Here is a 14,029-nt window from a genome sequence, read left to right on the forward strand (position 1 = left end):
GGTGCTGATCGCCGCTGCGCTGGGCACTGCTGCATACACCTACCGGTGAGCGTGGCTGGGGGGGGCACTGAAATGGGGGGGGGGGCTGCAAAATGGGGAGGGGGCACTGGAATATGGGGGGCACTGCAAAATGCAGCGGGGACACTGCAATATTGGGGGGACACTGCAACATGGGGAGGCACTGCAATATGGGGGGGCACCGCAATATGGGGAGGGGGCACTGGAATATGGGGGGCACTGCAAAATGGGGAGGGGACACCGCAACATGGGGGGGGCACTGCAATATTGGGGGGGCACCGCAATATGGGGAGCACCACAACATGGGGGGGGCACTGCAAAATGGGGAGGGGACGCTGCAATGTGGGGGGGCACTACAAAATGAGGGGCACCACAACGTGGGGGGGCACTCCAAAATGGAGAGGGGGCACCTCAATATGAGGGGGCACCACAATATAGGGGGACACTGCAAAATGGGGAGGGGACACCGCAACACGGGGGGCTCAGCCCCAGCCCCCCCCCCCAGCTAACCCCCTCTCTGCCCCCCAGCCGAGTGAAGTACAGCCCGCTGCTGGCCGCGGCCCCCCCGGCCCCCCACCCCCGGGGCTGGCTGCCCCCCGGTGCCACCCTCCGCCTGCTGCTGCGCCAGGTTTTCGGGGGGGCCCCCAGCGGCGAGAGCAGCCCCCTGCTCCGCGCCAACACCGTGTAGGGGCTGCAGGGATCCCCCCCCCACCCCCATCACCAGCACTGCGCCCCCCCCCGCCTGGCCCGAGCCCCCAGGACGCGGGGGGGCCTCGTGCCTTGGGTGCCACGAATAAAGGCTCAGCTCTGCCCCTGCTTTGTCTGGTTGCATGGGGGGGGCGGCGGGGGGGCCAGGGCTGAGCCCCCAGGAGAGGCACAGCCCAGCGCCCGTCTGGCCGCCGGCTTTATTACTGCAAGAGGCACTTGAAATGCGGGGGGGGGGGTAATAAATAGGGCACAGGGGGGAGCCCAGCAGGGTGGGGGGCTCCAGCTGGGGTGGCACACAGGGATATTGGGGGGGGGGGGCATGGCGCAGCCCCCCTCCAAATGCCCCTGGGGGGTCCGTCCAGCTGCCCCCACCCCTGAGCACCCCGTGGGTGCAATTTTGGGGACGGGGGGGGGCAGCGAGGTGCCTGCCCCTGCTCAGGGCTTTGGTCCGTGGGCCCCGCCTGGGGCGCAGCGCAGGAGGTTGGGGGGGGGGGGGGCTCCAGCCCCCCCTCAGGCCTCCACGGGGCCTTTCTTGAGGCCGAAGAAGCTGGAGGAGCGCGGGGGGGGGGCCATCAGCATCGGCGCCTGGTTCTTGTGGGTGATCTTGATCTGCAAGGGAGAAAGCGAGGGCTGGGCTGGGGGGCGTGGGGAAATTGGGGAGGGGTCAGAGGGGCTGGGGGGGCGCAGAGGGGGCTGTGGGGACCAGCCCCACGGGGAGGGGGCCACGCACGGTGCAGGGTGGCTGCATCCAGGGCTCTCCATCGATCTGCATGGGGAGAGGCTTCAGCGTCCTGCAAGAAGCAGCCCCCCCTCGGTTAGCACCCGAGCCCCGGACCCCCAGGGGGGGCACAGCCCACGCCCCCACCCCAGCCCCCCTGGCCCCCCCAGGCTCACCGTAGGGTGATCTCGGAGCACTTGGCCAGCCGCGTGCCCGCGCTCTTCAGCCCGGTGTAGATCTGCCCCATCTCCAGCACCCCCTCCAGCCCCACCACCTCCAGCCGCTGGTCACTCAAATCTAGGGGGGGGCAGAACCGGTGTGTGGGGGGGTTCAGGACAGCCCCCAGGGTGGGGGAGAGCCATCCTCACCCCCCCACCCCGTTACACGCACCCTGCACGCAGGTCTTGAGGGTCTCGGCGTCGGTGATGGCCGGGGGCTGCTCGGTGCCGGGCGCCCTCCTCGCCTCGCCCAGGGGCCGCTTGGTCTCGCCCCAGAGGTTGGAGCCTCCGTGCATGCTGGGGATGTTGAGCACCGCCACCCCCGCCAGCGCTCCCCGCAGCTCCAGGGGGGTCCCGCAGCACTGGGGGGGGGGGGACAGACACACGGACATCAGGGCAGGGTGGTGGGGTGGGGGGCGCATGGTGGTGCCGCACCCTCCTTTCCATCTCTTTGGCAGATCCCATTTGTTGGAAATAAATAGGGATTGGATCTGTGTTTATAAGTAGGTGGCTAAACCTGCCTGCCTAATGTAACAGGAATTCTTAAATAATAGGGATTATACTTGAATACGTAGGAATTATAGGCTTGAGTACACTCTGAAGACTTAGAGTGGGGAAAGTGGACTCAGTGCTGTCCCAGGGGCAACATTTTACAGATGTTCATAAATAATCCCTTTGCTTCCAACTTCAGTCTTAGGTACATGTGTCTGAGAAAGAAATAGTCACCAAGAAGGAAAGGAAAGGAAAGGAAAGGAAAGGAAAGAGGAAAGGAAAGGAAAGGAAAGGAAAGGAAAGGAAAGGAAAGGAAAGGAAAGGAAAGGAAAGGAAAGGAAAGGAAAGGAAAGGAAAGGAAAGGAAAGGAAAGGAAAGGAAAGGAAAGGAAAGGAAAGGAAAGGAAGAAGGAAAGGAAAGGAAAGGAAAGGAAAGGAAAGGAAAGGAAAGGAAAGGAAAGGAAAGGAAAGGAAAGGAAAGGAAAGGAAAGGAAAGGAAAGGAAAGGAAAGGAAAGGAAAGGAAAGGAAAGGAAAGGAAGGAAAGGAAAGGAAAGGAAAGGAAAGGAAAGGAAAGGAAAGAAGGAAAGGAAAGGAAAGGAAAGGAAAGGAAAGGAAAGGAAGAAGGAAAGGAAAGGAAAGGAAAGGAAGGAAAGGAAAGGAAAGGAAGGAAAGGAAAGGAAAGGAAAGGAAGAGGAAAGGAAAGGAAAGGAAAGGAAAGGAAAGGAAAGGAAAGGAAAGGGAAAGGAAAGGAAAGGAAGGAAAGGAAAGGAGCGGAGCCACTAAAGTTATGCTTCATGTATACTGAGTAGCCCTTGGACAAGTCCTGTCTTTAATGGCCAAAATGTCACACCCACATCATATCACCAGAGGCAGAGTGCACAATGCCCTCCAGGACCCGGTCAGTGGTCTATATTGCAAGCAGTATTCTGGCTTTTGTCATGCTTGAATTTGGTGTTATATTTCATATTTCGGTTAGAACTTTGTTTTTTCCATTTGCTATTATTAGCTTTTTTTGTTTTTGTTTTGTTTTTTAACGCGGGGCCAGGGCTCACCTCGATGCTCAGGCACTCCTTCAGCTTCTTGCAGGTGGCGAAGAGGGTCTCGGAGGTGGCGAACTCCAGGTACCACAGCTTGTTCTTCATCCTGGCACGGCGTGTTAGGAGGGTGTGGGGGGCACGTTTTGGGGTCGTGCCCCCCCCATGTGGACCACCCCGCGGTGCCCACCTGCTGTTGAACTTCTCGGGGTATTTCTCCCGCATGACGTGGAAGCGGTGCGCGATGGAGGCGTCCTGGGGAGGGGGGCGCAGAGCACGGCATGGGGGGGTTCTGAGGCCGTGCCCCCCGCCCATAAACCCCCTGCCCACCCCCACAGAGCCCCCACGCACCACCCCGATGGAGAAATAGTTGTTGATGATCTCGTAGGGCACCGGGTCGCCCGCCTCGGCGGGGCTGGCGGGCAGCACCCGGAGGTGCCAGCGGTCCATCTGCACCACGCTGCTGCCCTCGATGTCCTTCAGGATCTTCACCAGGTTCTCCCCGTCGTAGCCTGGGGGTTTGGGGGGACACGGTAGGGATGGGGGGGGGGACACACACACACGGGGCCCCCCCCTCGCTCCCCGCTCACCTCCGCCCCAGCGCAGGCACCGGGCCAGGTCGTTGCCGGTCCCCAGGGGCAGCACGGCCACGGGGGGCCGCCGGGGCAGGTTGGCCTTGTCTGGGGGGAGAAGCATGGTAAGGAGGGGCAGGGGATGTTGTGGGGGGGTTTTGGGGGGGGTCCCGGGCACCTCTGACCCCCCCCCGGGGGGTGCCGGACCCACCGATGGCATCCAGGATCCAGCCCACGGTGCCGTCCCCCGCCGCACACCAGGATGCGGAAATCCGGCACGTCCCGGAAGAAATTGAGGCTGGGGGGGGGGATTTGAGGGTGTGTGTGTGGGGGGTCAGGACAAAGCTGCCCCCCCACCCCCAGCACCCACCGCAGCCCCCTCCTCACCCGGGGTTGGGTCCTCCTTGCTGCAGGTTGTAGACCTGCCGCGGGTTCAGCAGGTACTGGAGCTTCCGCAGCACCCTGAGGGAGAGGGGCGCTGGGCTGGGGGGGCTGGGGGGGGGGCAGCCTCCCCCTTCTCCTTTTTTTTGTCTTTGGGGGGGGGTCAGGGGTGAGCCCAGCGCCCCCCCAAGCCCCTCACCTCTCCCCCTGCTTCCCTCCGCTCTTGGGGTTGACGAAGACGAGGAGCGGGTGGGTGTCGGGCACGGGGCTGACCTGCGGGGTGGGGGGGTGAGACACGGACATGGAGGGGGGGCACAGGGATATTTGGGGGGGGGTACACGGATATTTTTTTTGGGGGGGGGCACAGCTCACCCGCAGCGCCTGTCCCTCGGGGGTGGTGAAGACCTGGGGTCCCTCCTCCCCCGGCGTCCCGCTCCCGTCCTTCTGGCTGTTCTGCCGCTCCTGCGAGCGCCCGGGGGGGGTCACGGCCACGTCCCCCCCCCTCCAAATCCCCCCCCCAGCCCCAGGCTCACCAGCACCACGGGGTAGATGGCGGAGGGGGGCAGGATGTGGTCCCGCAGCAGCCCGCAGTCGCAGGCGGGGGGCACGGCGGCCAGGCACTCCTCGTGGATCTGGGGGGCACGGCGCGGGGTCGGGACCAATTTCGGCCCCCCCCGTGCCCCCCCCCTTACCCCAGTGTCCCCCCCCCACCTTGAGGTGGCACCAGACGCAGTGCAGCCCCGTCAGGCTCTGGAAGCTTTTGATCTTCTTCTGGCAGCGGCCGCACTTGCTGGCCTCGCAGCCGCCCTTCACCCAGACGTGGGCCTGGACCTGGGGGGGGGGGGGCAGCGTGGATGGACGGACAGACGGACGGGGGGGGGGGGGGGTACGGACAGACAGACGGACACGGGGGATGAGGATGGATAGGGTGGGGGGGGTACGGGTGGACAGATGGACACGGGGGGGTTAGGGATGGACAGGGAGGGTGTGGGAGGACAGGTGGGGGGGATAAGGATGGGGGGGGTACGGACGGACAGAGGGACGGGAGGGGTGGATGGACAGACAGAGGGGTGGGCAGATGGACGGGGGGACAAATGGACAGATGGACGGGCGGATGATGAGATGGGGCAGGACAACGGGGCAGGCAGGTGGGGGGGGGACAGACAGACGGACAGATGGACCGGGGGTGGGATACGGACAGACGGACGGACAGACGGATGGGTGGATGAACAGACAGATGGATGGACGGATGGACAGGATGGATGGATGGATGAATAGATGGACAGATGGACGTATGGATGGACAGATGGATGGGCAGACAGATGGGATGGATGGACAGATGGATGGACAAATGGATGGATGGACGCATGGACATATGGATGGATAGATGGGACGGACGGACAGACGGATGGATGGATGGATGGATGGATGGATGGACAGATGGACGGGATGGACAGATGAATAGACGGACAGATGGACATATGGACAGACAGACAGATGGGTGGACAGATGGGTGGACGGACAGACGGATAGACAAAAGGATGGATGGACAGACAGACGGGATGGACGGACAGACGGACAGGGTGGACAGAATGGACAGACAGACGGACGAGTGGACAGGATGGATGGATGGACGGACATACGGATGAACATATGGACAGACAGACCGGATGGACGGACAGACGAACGGACGGAATGGGCGGATGGATGGACAGATGGACGGACAGACGGATGGACGGACTGACGGATGGACATATGGATGGACGGACGGGATGGATGGACAGACAGACAGACAGGTGGATGTACGGACGGACAGACGGACGGATGTATGGACAGACGGATGGACGGAGATGGACGGACGGATGGACGGACGGATGGGTGGACAGGTGGATGTACGGACGGACGGATGGATGGACAGACGGACGGACAGACGGGCGCCACTCACGCCGGCCTCCTTGCGGGACTTGGCGTAGGTGCTGATGCAGCTGGGGGGCGCTTTGCGGGCGCAGCGCTCGTGGACCGTGAACTTGCAGACTGGGGGCGGGGCCAAAAAAGAGGGGGGTGGGGCTTAGAGAGGCCACGCCCACACTCTGCAAGTCCCCGCCCCCTCAGCCATTCACACCACCGCCACATCCAGCCGGGCGCCAATAGGCTTCGAGGTGGGTGGGGCTTGTGTGATGGCTCCGCCCCCCAAAGTGGGCGGGGCCTCGTGCACAGCTGGAGGGGGCGGGGCCTCGCGCAACAGCTGGGGCTGAGCACTGGGGCTGGGCCTGGTCTGGCCCCAATTGCACCGCGCCCCCCCCAGTCCCATCCTGTCCCCATCCCAACACCTCTTGGCCCCTGTCCCCATCCATGTCTCCGTCAGGTCCCTGTCCCATTCCCATCCCTGGCCCTCTCCTATCCCATCAGGTCCCATCCCCATCCCCATCTCACCACCACCCCTGTCCCCACTGCACCCCCATCCCATCCCATCCCATCCCATCCCATCCCATCCCATCCCATCCCATCCCATCCCATCCCCATCCCATCCCCATCCCAGTCCTGTCCCCATCCCACCCCCATCAGGTCCCTGTCCCCATCCCAACCCTGTCCCCATCCCAACACCACCCAGTCCCTGTCCCCATCTTGTCCTTGTCCCATCCCCATCCTACCCCTACCACGTCCCTGTCCCCATCCCAACATTGTCCCCATCCCCATCCCACAACCATCCCTGTCCCCACTGCACCCACATCCCATCCCCATCCCATCCCAGTCCCCGTCCCGATCCCAACCCCATCCTGTCCCCATCCCATCCCAGTCCTTGTCCTGATCCTAACCCCATTCCTGTCCCCATTCCATCCCAGTCCCTGTCCTGATCCCAACCCCATCCAGTCCCCATCCCCATCCGTCCCCATCCCATCCCAGTCCCCGTCCCTATCCCAACCCCATCCCCATCCCATCCCAGTCCCCACCCCGTCCCCGTCCCGCTCACAGGTGCAGCACAGCCCCTGTTTGCGCAGCCCGACCAGCAGCGTCTCGCACACGTTGCAGTACACCGGGCGGTTGAAGTGCTTCAGGCGCCACATGTGCTGCCCGTCGTCCTTCATGTGCTGGGGACAACCGAGGGAACTGGGGGGTCAGAGCGGCCCGGGGGGGGTCCCGGCACAGCCTCCCCCCCCCCCAAAGCCCCCACTCACCACCTCCAGGCCCAGCAGCACCAGCAGGGGGATGTTGGTGACGCCGCCGCGCAGCCACTCGGCCAGCGACACCGTCCCGCTGCCATCGTAGTCGATCTCCCGCATCATCTCCTGCAGGATCTGGGTGGGGGGGGGACGTGGGGATGAGCTGGGGGGGGGACAGGGAATGCGAGGGGTCAAGGGGAGCCCCCCCTGGCACCCCAGCCCCGCTCACCGGCTTCAGCTCCGTGACGTCCCAGTCCAGGTACTGGGCCACCCGCATCATCTGGGTGATGATCCGCTCCACCTCCTGCGGCACCGAGCGTCAGGAAAGGGCTGGGGGGGCCCATCCTGACCCCCCCCGATCCCCATCCTGAGCCCCCCCATCCTGAGCCCCCCTGCTCCCCATCCTGTGCCCACCCCAGATCCCCCACCACTCACCGAGCTGTCCAGGAGCCCGTTCCCATCCTTGTCATAGAGCTTGAAGGTGACTGGGGGGGGGGACACAAGGGGGTGAGACGGGGGTCGCCCCCCCTTGCCCCCCCCCCCCCAGGCCCCACTCACACTCCAGCTTGTCCTCGGGGCGCCCTCCCTCCAGCAGCGAGAAGTAGCAGGAGACGTCGTTAACGCAGACGAGGCCGCTGCCTGCCGGGATGGACGATGCTGAGCCCCGTGGCCCCCCCCCTCGGTGTCCATCCCTGTCCCCCCCCCCTCGGCCCCCCCCGGCCCCTCACCCGGCTGCCCGGGGGCCGTGCTCTGGAAGGACATGAAGAGGTGGCGGCACAGCGCCTCGGGGACGTCGGTCGCCTCCAGGTAGCTCTGCAGGAACAGCCTGAAGCCCTCAAAGTCCACGCACTGGGAAGGGGAACAAAAGGGGTTGTAGGAACATGGGGGGGGGCAGCGTGCGGCCCCCGGCCCCCCCCCCCCGGCACCCACCTCTCCCTGCAGGTGCTGGGACAGGGCCCCGTCGCCGTAGAAGTCCTGCAGCACGTCCTGCACCTTCTTGCTGCTGTCTGGGGGCAGAGGCGTGGGCGTGAGGCCGCTCCGGGGTGTGTGCACACAGGGGGGGTGCTGCACCCCCCCCCCACCCTTGTGTCCCCCCCCCCACCCCCCCCAAACTCACAGTCCAGGTATTTCTGGAGGTGGGCGAACTCCTCGGGGCTCAGCGTGCCCCACTCCGGGCTCTCCTCCATGGCTGCCGGCTGGCCTGCGGGGCGAGGGCTGCGGTGGGGGCACAGCGGGGACCCCCCCCTTTCACCCCCCTGCCCCTCACCCCACCGTTTGCCCCAGCACAGCCCCATAGGAGGGGGGGGGGGGGTCCACCCTTAGCGTGGGGACAGCCGCCGGCTTCGAGCTACCGCCGCTACCGGGGGTGGGGAGGATGATGAGGATGGGGGGGGGTGGTACCGGCCACCCCCCCACCCCACCCTGGCCACAGCCCCGGGGCTGAGCGTGGCGTTGCCGGCCTCGCGCGGCCCCCCCCGGGCCCTCCCCACCCCGCCGTGGCCATTACTAATTCATGGCAGCGCCTGGCTCCAGGCGCCGGCACGGCGGGCGCTGGCACCGCGGGGAGGGCGCGCGGGCGGCCGGGTGCACCCGTGGGTGGGAGCGGGGGCACGTGGGCGGCGGCGCCCGGGCACGTGCGTGTGCCCCCCCCCCCTCAAAAAAAAAAAACAAAAAAACAAAAAAAAACAAACAAAAAAAAAACAACAAAAAACGTGGGCAGACGCTTCCCCAACGCAGCTGCGTGCGGCCCGCTGCGGGGTGCGCATCCGGCTCCTGCGCTCGCCCACGGGTGCTGCTCACCCATGGGTGCTGCTCGCCCACGGGTGACAGCCGCCCACAGGTGCACGCTGGCACGTGGGTGGCCCCCCCCCCAAGGGGGCACACCCGCCCATGGGTGCTGCCTGCCCACGGGTGCACACTCGCCCATGGGTGCTGCTCATCCACAGGTGCCACCCACCCATGGGTGCACGCTCGCCCATGGGTGCACACTCGCCCATGGGTGTTGCTTGCACAAAGGTGCTGCCCACAGACGGGTGCTGCTCACCCATGGGTGCTGCTCGCCAAAAGGTGCCACCCACCCCTGGGTGCACGCTCGCCCCCCGTGTCCCCCCCAGCCCCACGCCCACACCCGTGCCACCCGTGGGCCGCCCAGCCGCGGCGGCGCCGTCCCCGAGGGCGAAGGCTGAGCTTTGCCCCCTGCGTGGCACCGGGGAGCAGGCGGCAAACGGGGCCGGGACAGAGCCGGTAACGGCGGCCCCCACCCCCCCCAGGGCTGGGGGCGACAGAGGGGGGCACGCACGGCACCCCCCACCCCAAAACCCCCCAGATGTGACCCGAACGTGGCCTGAACGCCCCCGCCTGTAGCACCCTTGGGTGCGTCACGATGCTTTGCGGGCCCCCATCGCCCCCCCCCCAACACCGGACCCCCCCCCCGGGGAGCCCCGAGGCCGGGCGCAGCCCCCGGGACCCCCCCCCGGCGCAGCGGCCGCTTCCCTTATTTAGTAACGGGCACGGAGCGGGGCCGCGGGGGGGGCACGGGGCAGCCCCCCCCCCCCCCCCCGCTCCTCCTCCCGGTGCCACCACCGGGATGAACGGGGCCGCCCACACCCGAGGCTGCCCCGGTTTGGGGGGGGGGGGACACCGGGGGGCGCCCCCAGCCCGTGCCGGTGCCGTCGGTCCCGTAGGGGGCGGCACCGAGCCCCGGGACGGCTCCGGGGCGTGCAGGTGGGAGGCGGCGGCGCCCAGCACCGGGGCGGGCGGGGCCGGGATGCACGGCGGGGACCCCCCCGCCCCGACACCCCATTTTGCCCGGCGGGGCCTTTCGGTTCCGCCGCGCACCCCCCGGTGCTCGGTTTCCTGGACGGGACCGGGAGCGGAGCTCGGAGTCCCGGAACCCGCCGCGCCCGGGGGCTGCACCGAGAGCAACGGGGCCGGGAACGGGGCCGGGAACGGGGCCGGGAACGGGCACCGGGCGGGGAGCGGCGGCACCCGGCGGGGAGCGGCGGCACCGGGCTGCAGCCGGGCCGTGCCCCCCCGGCGCCGCTTCCTTCCCGTTCCTCACCCGGTGCCGCCGTTTCCTCGCCCGGTGCTCGCGGGCGGCCCCGTTCCCGATCCGTGCCTGTCCCGGTTCCTCCCGGTTCCCGTCCGCGCGATGCCGTTCGGCTCCCCCCGGGCGGGGGGCGACGCATCCCGGTCCCGGTCCCGGTTTCCCCCCCACACTCCGTCCCACCCGGTCCCACCCGGTCCCCGCCCATCCCACCGCTGCCCGCCCCGTCGGTGCCGGTGGCGGTGCCGGTACCTGCCGGGGCCGGGCTGGGCTCAGGTCCCGGTTCCGCCGCTCAGCCCCGTCCCGGTGCCCGCGCTCCCGCCGCGGCCCGGCCCCGGCCCCGCTGACATCACGGCCCGGCGGGGCGGGGCGGGGCGGCACCGGGCGCACGTGCGGCGGGGGGGGGGGGGCAGAGCCCCGTGGGGGGGGGGAGCCCCGGAGCCCCACGGCCCCCCCGGGGGGGGAGCAGGGCGGCGGGGAGGGACCCGGTTCCCGGTTTCCCCCCCACGGCCGCCGTCGTTCACTGCTGGCTCCGTGGAGCCCCCCCGGTGCCCCCCCCCGGTGCTCCCGGTACCCCCCTTCGGGGCGCACCTTCCCCGCTCGCCCCCCCCCCTCAGTGGGTTGAGGCCCCGGTGCTTTCTTCCTGGCCCCCCCCCGGGTGCGGGGGGACCGGAGGGAACCGGGGGGAACCGGGGGGGGGGCCCCGGATCGCGGCGCCCCCGTGGGGGGGGGAGGGAGGCGGCCCCGGGGGGGGGGGGCACCGGGGAAATCCCCGCGGGGGCGGGCGGCGCCGCATCCTGCCTGCCCCGGGGCTTGGTGGGGGGGGGGGGATAACGGGCACGGCCCCCCCCGGTGCCTCTGCCCCCTCCCCCCCCACACCCCCGGTACCGGCCCCCCCCCGCCGCCGTTATCGCGGTGCGGCGGTGGCGGTTTTGGGGGCGCCGCCGGGTGAACCTCAGGGGCCTGCGGGCACGGGGCGGGCCCGGTTCCCCTCCCCCCACCCCCCCCTTCCCGTCACGGCGGGGCGGGGCCCGGTTCCCCCCTCCCTCTCCCCCCTTTTCCTCCCCCCGAGCGGGGCGCGGCGCCTTTAAAACCAAGATGGCGGCGGCGGCGCCCGCCCTCCCCTCCCCCTCCCGTTCCCCTCCCTCCCCTCCCCGCCGCCACTTCCGGTGGGCGGGGCCCGGAGGCCGGAAGTGTGTCGCGCTCGCAAGATGGCGACTCCCTATGTGACTGACGAGACCGGTGAGCGCGGCCCGGCCCGGCCCGGTGCTCCCGGGGACCCTCCCCCGGCCCCGCCGCCCTCCCCCGGCACCCCGGGGCTGGGCCCTGCCCTTCCCTTCGGCCCGTTACCGGCTGTACGGGTGCCCCCAGCGCCGCACCGGCACCGGGAGGGCCCCGAGGGGCTCCCGGGGAGGGGGGGCGGGGGCATGAGGGGGGTCACCGGGATGGGGGGGGCGGGGTGGGGGGCTCCAGGGGGAGGGGGAGGTCCCGGGGGGCTCCCCACAGGGGATGGGGGGGTCTGGGGGTCTCTGGGCTGGGGTCCCGGTGGGCTCCCGGGGCACAGGGGGTGCCCGAGGGGCTCCCGGGGGTGGGGGGGGGGCACCGGGGGGCTCCCGGGGCGGGGAGGGGGCTTCAGGGGGGGCTCCCGGAGCAGGGGGAGGGTTCCAGGGGGTCCCCGGGGCTGGGGGGTGGTGAATGGGGGACTCCCGGGGCTAAGGGATGGGGATCCGGGGGGCTCCTGGGGTAAGGGGGGGTCCCGGGGGACTCCCGGTGGTCTCCCGGGGCCCCCAACCGACAGCACGGCCCCCCCCCGCAGGGAAGTACATCGCCTCCACGCAGCGCCCCGACGGCACCTGGCGGAAGCAGCGGCGGGTGAAGGAGGGCTACGTGCCGCAGGAGGAGGTCCCGGTGTAAGTGTGGCACCGGGGGGGGGGCACCGGGAGCGTGGGGAGGGGGGGATCCCAGGGTGGGGGTCCCCGGGCGGTGGCGCCGTGCCGTGCCCTGACCCCCCCCATCCTTCTCCCGGGGGAGCGCGGCGAAGCCAGGAGCCCCCAGCCCGCCCCCGGCGCGCCCCAGCCGGGTTACGTCTCGGGGTCTCGGTCTCTTTCCAGGTGCCCGAGCAATTCTGACCCCCCTTAGCCCGTAAGCCGCGCGCTCACGGTACGTATCCGGCCGCCCGCGGGGCCGGCTGCGCCGCCAGGAGCCCCCCCCACCCACCCCAGGGCCCGGGGACGGCGGCGGGGCCGGGGCAGAGCGCAGGACGGGGGCCGAAACGGGCTGGAGGCGCCGAGGGTTGCGGCTCGGCGGGGGTCAGCGCCTCTCCTTCCGCGCAGGTATGAGAACAAATACGTCAAATTCTTCAAGAGCAAACCCGAGCTGCCCCCGGGGCTGAGCCTGGAGGCCGCCGCGCCGCCCGGTAAGCAGCCCGGCAAGGCGGAGGGAGGCGAGAGCGGACTGTCCAAGGCGGCCAAAAGGAACTTGAAACGCAAGGAGAAGAGGAAGCAGCAGCAGGAGAAAGGCGAGCGGGAGACGGACGAACTGAGCCACTCGCTGGAGAAGGTTTCCCTGGGGGGGGACGCGCCGGGGGCCGCGCCGCAGCCGGCTTGCGGCGCCCAGGGCCCCGCCGACGGCGAAGCAGCGGCCTCGGAGAAGGCCAAGAAGATCAAGAGCCTGAGGAAGAAGCTGCGGCAGGTGGAGGAGCTGCAGCAGAGGCTCGACTCCGGCGAGATCAAGCAGCCCACCAAAGAGCAGCTGGAGAAGCTGGGCCGGCGGAAAGCCCTGGAGGAGGAGCTGCAGGACCTGGAGCTGGACTTGTAAGGGGCTGCGGAGGGGGGTGGGAAGCAGGGGGGGGTGGGGGGCGCACGAGGGCCGGGTGCCCCCACTGAGCGCCGGGCCCCTGGGGTTTGTTCCGGTGTCGTATTTTTTTTTTTTTTTTCCAGAACAGTTTTTTTTTTTTTTTGGTCGTTTTTTTGTCGGTTTAATTTCCCAGCTATCGGTGGTAGGAACTCGGCGTCTCTCCGACACCTCTCTCCTCCTTTTTGTTTTTTGTTTTTTTTTTTTAATTTTACCGGGGGTGGGGGGCGCAGGGCCGGTGGTGCTGCGGGCGGGGCGGGGGCCGTGGCTCTTCCTTTCCTCCTTCCCCAGCCCCCCCCCCGTGCTGTGTTGCCGCCCCCCCCCCCCCCCCCTTGGTTTTTAAACACCACGCAATAATAAAATTGCAGTAGTGACGCGGCGCCGGGCGCGGGCTCTGCCTCTCCCTGCTCACAGCCCCCTGGGGGGGGGACAGCAGGGCGGGGGGGGGCAGGGGGGCTCTTCCTCACCCTCCTCATCCTCCACCCCCAGCCGTGCCAGTGCCGGCGTCACCGTTGGGGCCGCGCGCTGGGACAGAGCCGCCTTTGTGTCCCGCCAGGCGGTGTCACAGCGGGGGCACCCGGCCCCCAGTGCCCCCCCCCTCCCCGTGCCCTATTTCCCGGGTGATGCTGGCAGCGGGGCCGGGGCTGGCAGCGGCCCCGTGCTCGCCTCCGGCCACTCCTCGGGGACAAGGACAGCGCCAGCAGCGCCGTGCAAAAAAACCCATCCCCCCCCCCCCCGGGATGTGTTGGGGGGGGGGCTCCTGTGGCTCTGGGCCCTGTGGGAAGGGGCAGGGGGATGGGCACGGTGCCCCCCAAGCCCGGGTTGTGC

At 68.7% G+C, this 14,029-nt stretch overlaps 2 protein-coding genes across 2 annotated transcripts; one reads left to right on the forward strand and one right to left on the reverse strand.

Moving 5' to 3' along the window:
* Positions 1-940: 940 nt before the first annotated feature.
* On the reverse strand, positions 941-8,934 carry DGKA (diacylglycerol kinase alpha). Its single transcript, XM_082781318.1, is given in 24 exon segments — positions 941-1,335; positions 1,457-1,517; positions 1,621-1,741; positions 1,835-2,024; positions 3,207-3,297; positions 3,379-3,443; positions 3,540-3,700; positions 3,779-3,868; positions 3,972-4,008; positions 4,010-4,058; positions 4,148-4,222; positions 4,341-4,414; positions 4,514-4,603; positions 4,675-4,773; positions 4,853-4,972; positions 6,087-6,175; positions 7,113-7,230; positions 7,318-7,437; positions 7,532-7,606; positions 7,738-7,787; positions 7,861-7,941; positions 8,031-8,151; positions 8,233-8,309; positions 8,420-8,934. Coding segments are annotated over 24 exon segments (2,331 nt in total). The 5' UTR covers positions 8,598-8,934; the 3' UTR covers positions 941-1,236.
* Positions 8,935-11,471: 2,537 nt separating this feature from the next.
* On the forward strand, positions 11,472-13,545 carry PYM1 (PYM homolog 1, exon junction complex associated factor). Its single transcript, XM_082781346.1, has 3 exons — positions 11,472-11,590; positions 12,165-12,258; positions 12,682-13,545. The coding sequence occupies exons 1-3, from the start codon at positions 11,560-11,562 to the stop codon at positions 13,163-13,165; spliced, it is 609 nt and encodes a 202-aa protein (XP_082637472.1). The 5' UTR covers positions 11,472-11,559; the 3' UTR covers positions 13,166-13,545.
* The last annotated feature ends 484 nt before the right edge of the window (positions 13,546-14,029 follow it).

Source organism: Aythya marila (genome assembly GCF_965140915.1).
Source record: "Aythya marila genome assembly, chromosome: 30".
In the NCBI taxonomy this organism is placed as follows: Eukaryota; Metazoa; Chordata; class Aves; order Anseriformes; family Anatidae; genus Aythya; species Aythya marila.

What these genes read in the sequence shown, in the direction of transcription:
- PYM1 (XM_082781346.1), top strand. Translation starts at nt 11,560, where the DNA reads ATGGCGACTCCCTATGTGACTGACGAGACCG. An exon ending in CTATGTGACTGACGAGACCG is followed by an intron (nt 11,591 to 12,164) that starts GTGAGCGCGGCC and finishes CCCCCCCCGCAG; the next exon opens with GGAAGTACATCGCCTCCACG. An exon ending in CCGCAGGAGGAGGTCCCGGT is followed by an intron (nt 12,259 to 12,681) that starts GTAAGTGTGGCA and finishes CCTTCCGCGCAG; the next exon opens with GTATGAGAACAAATACGTCA.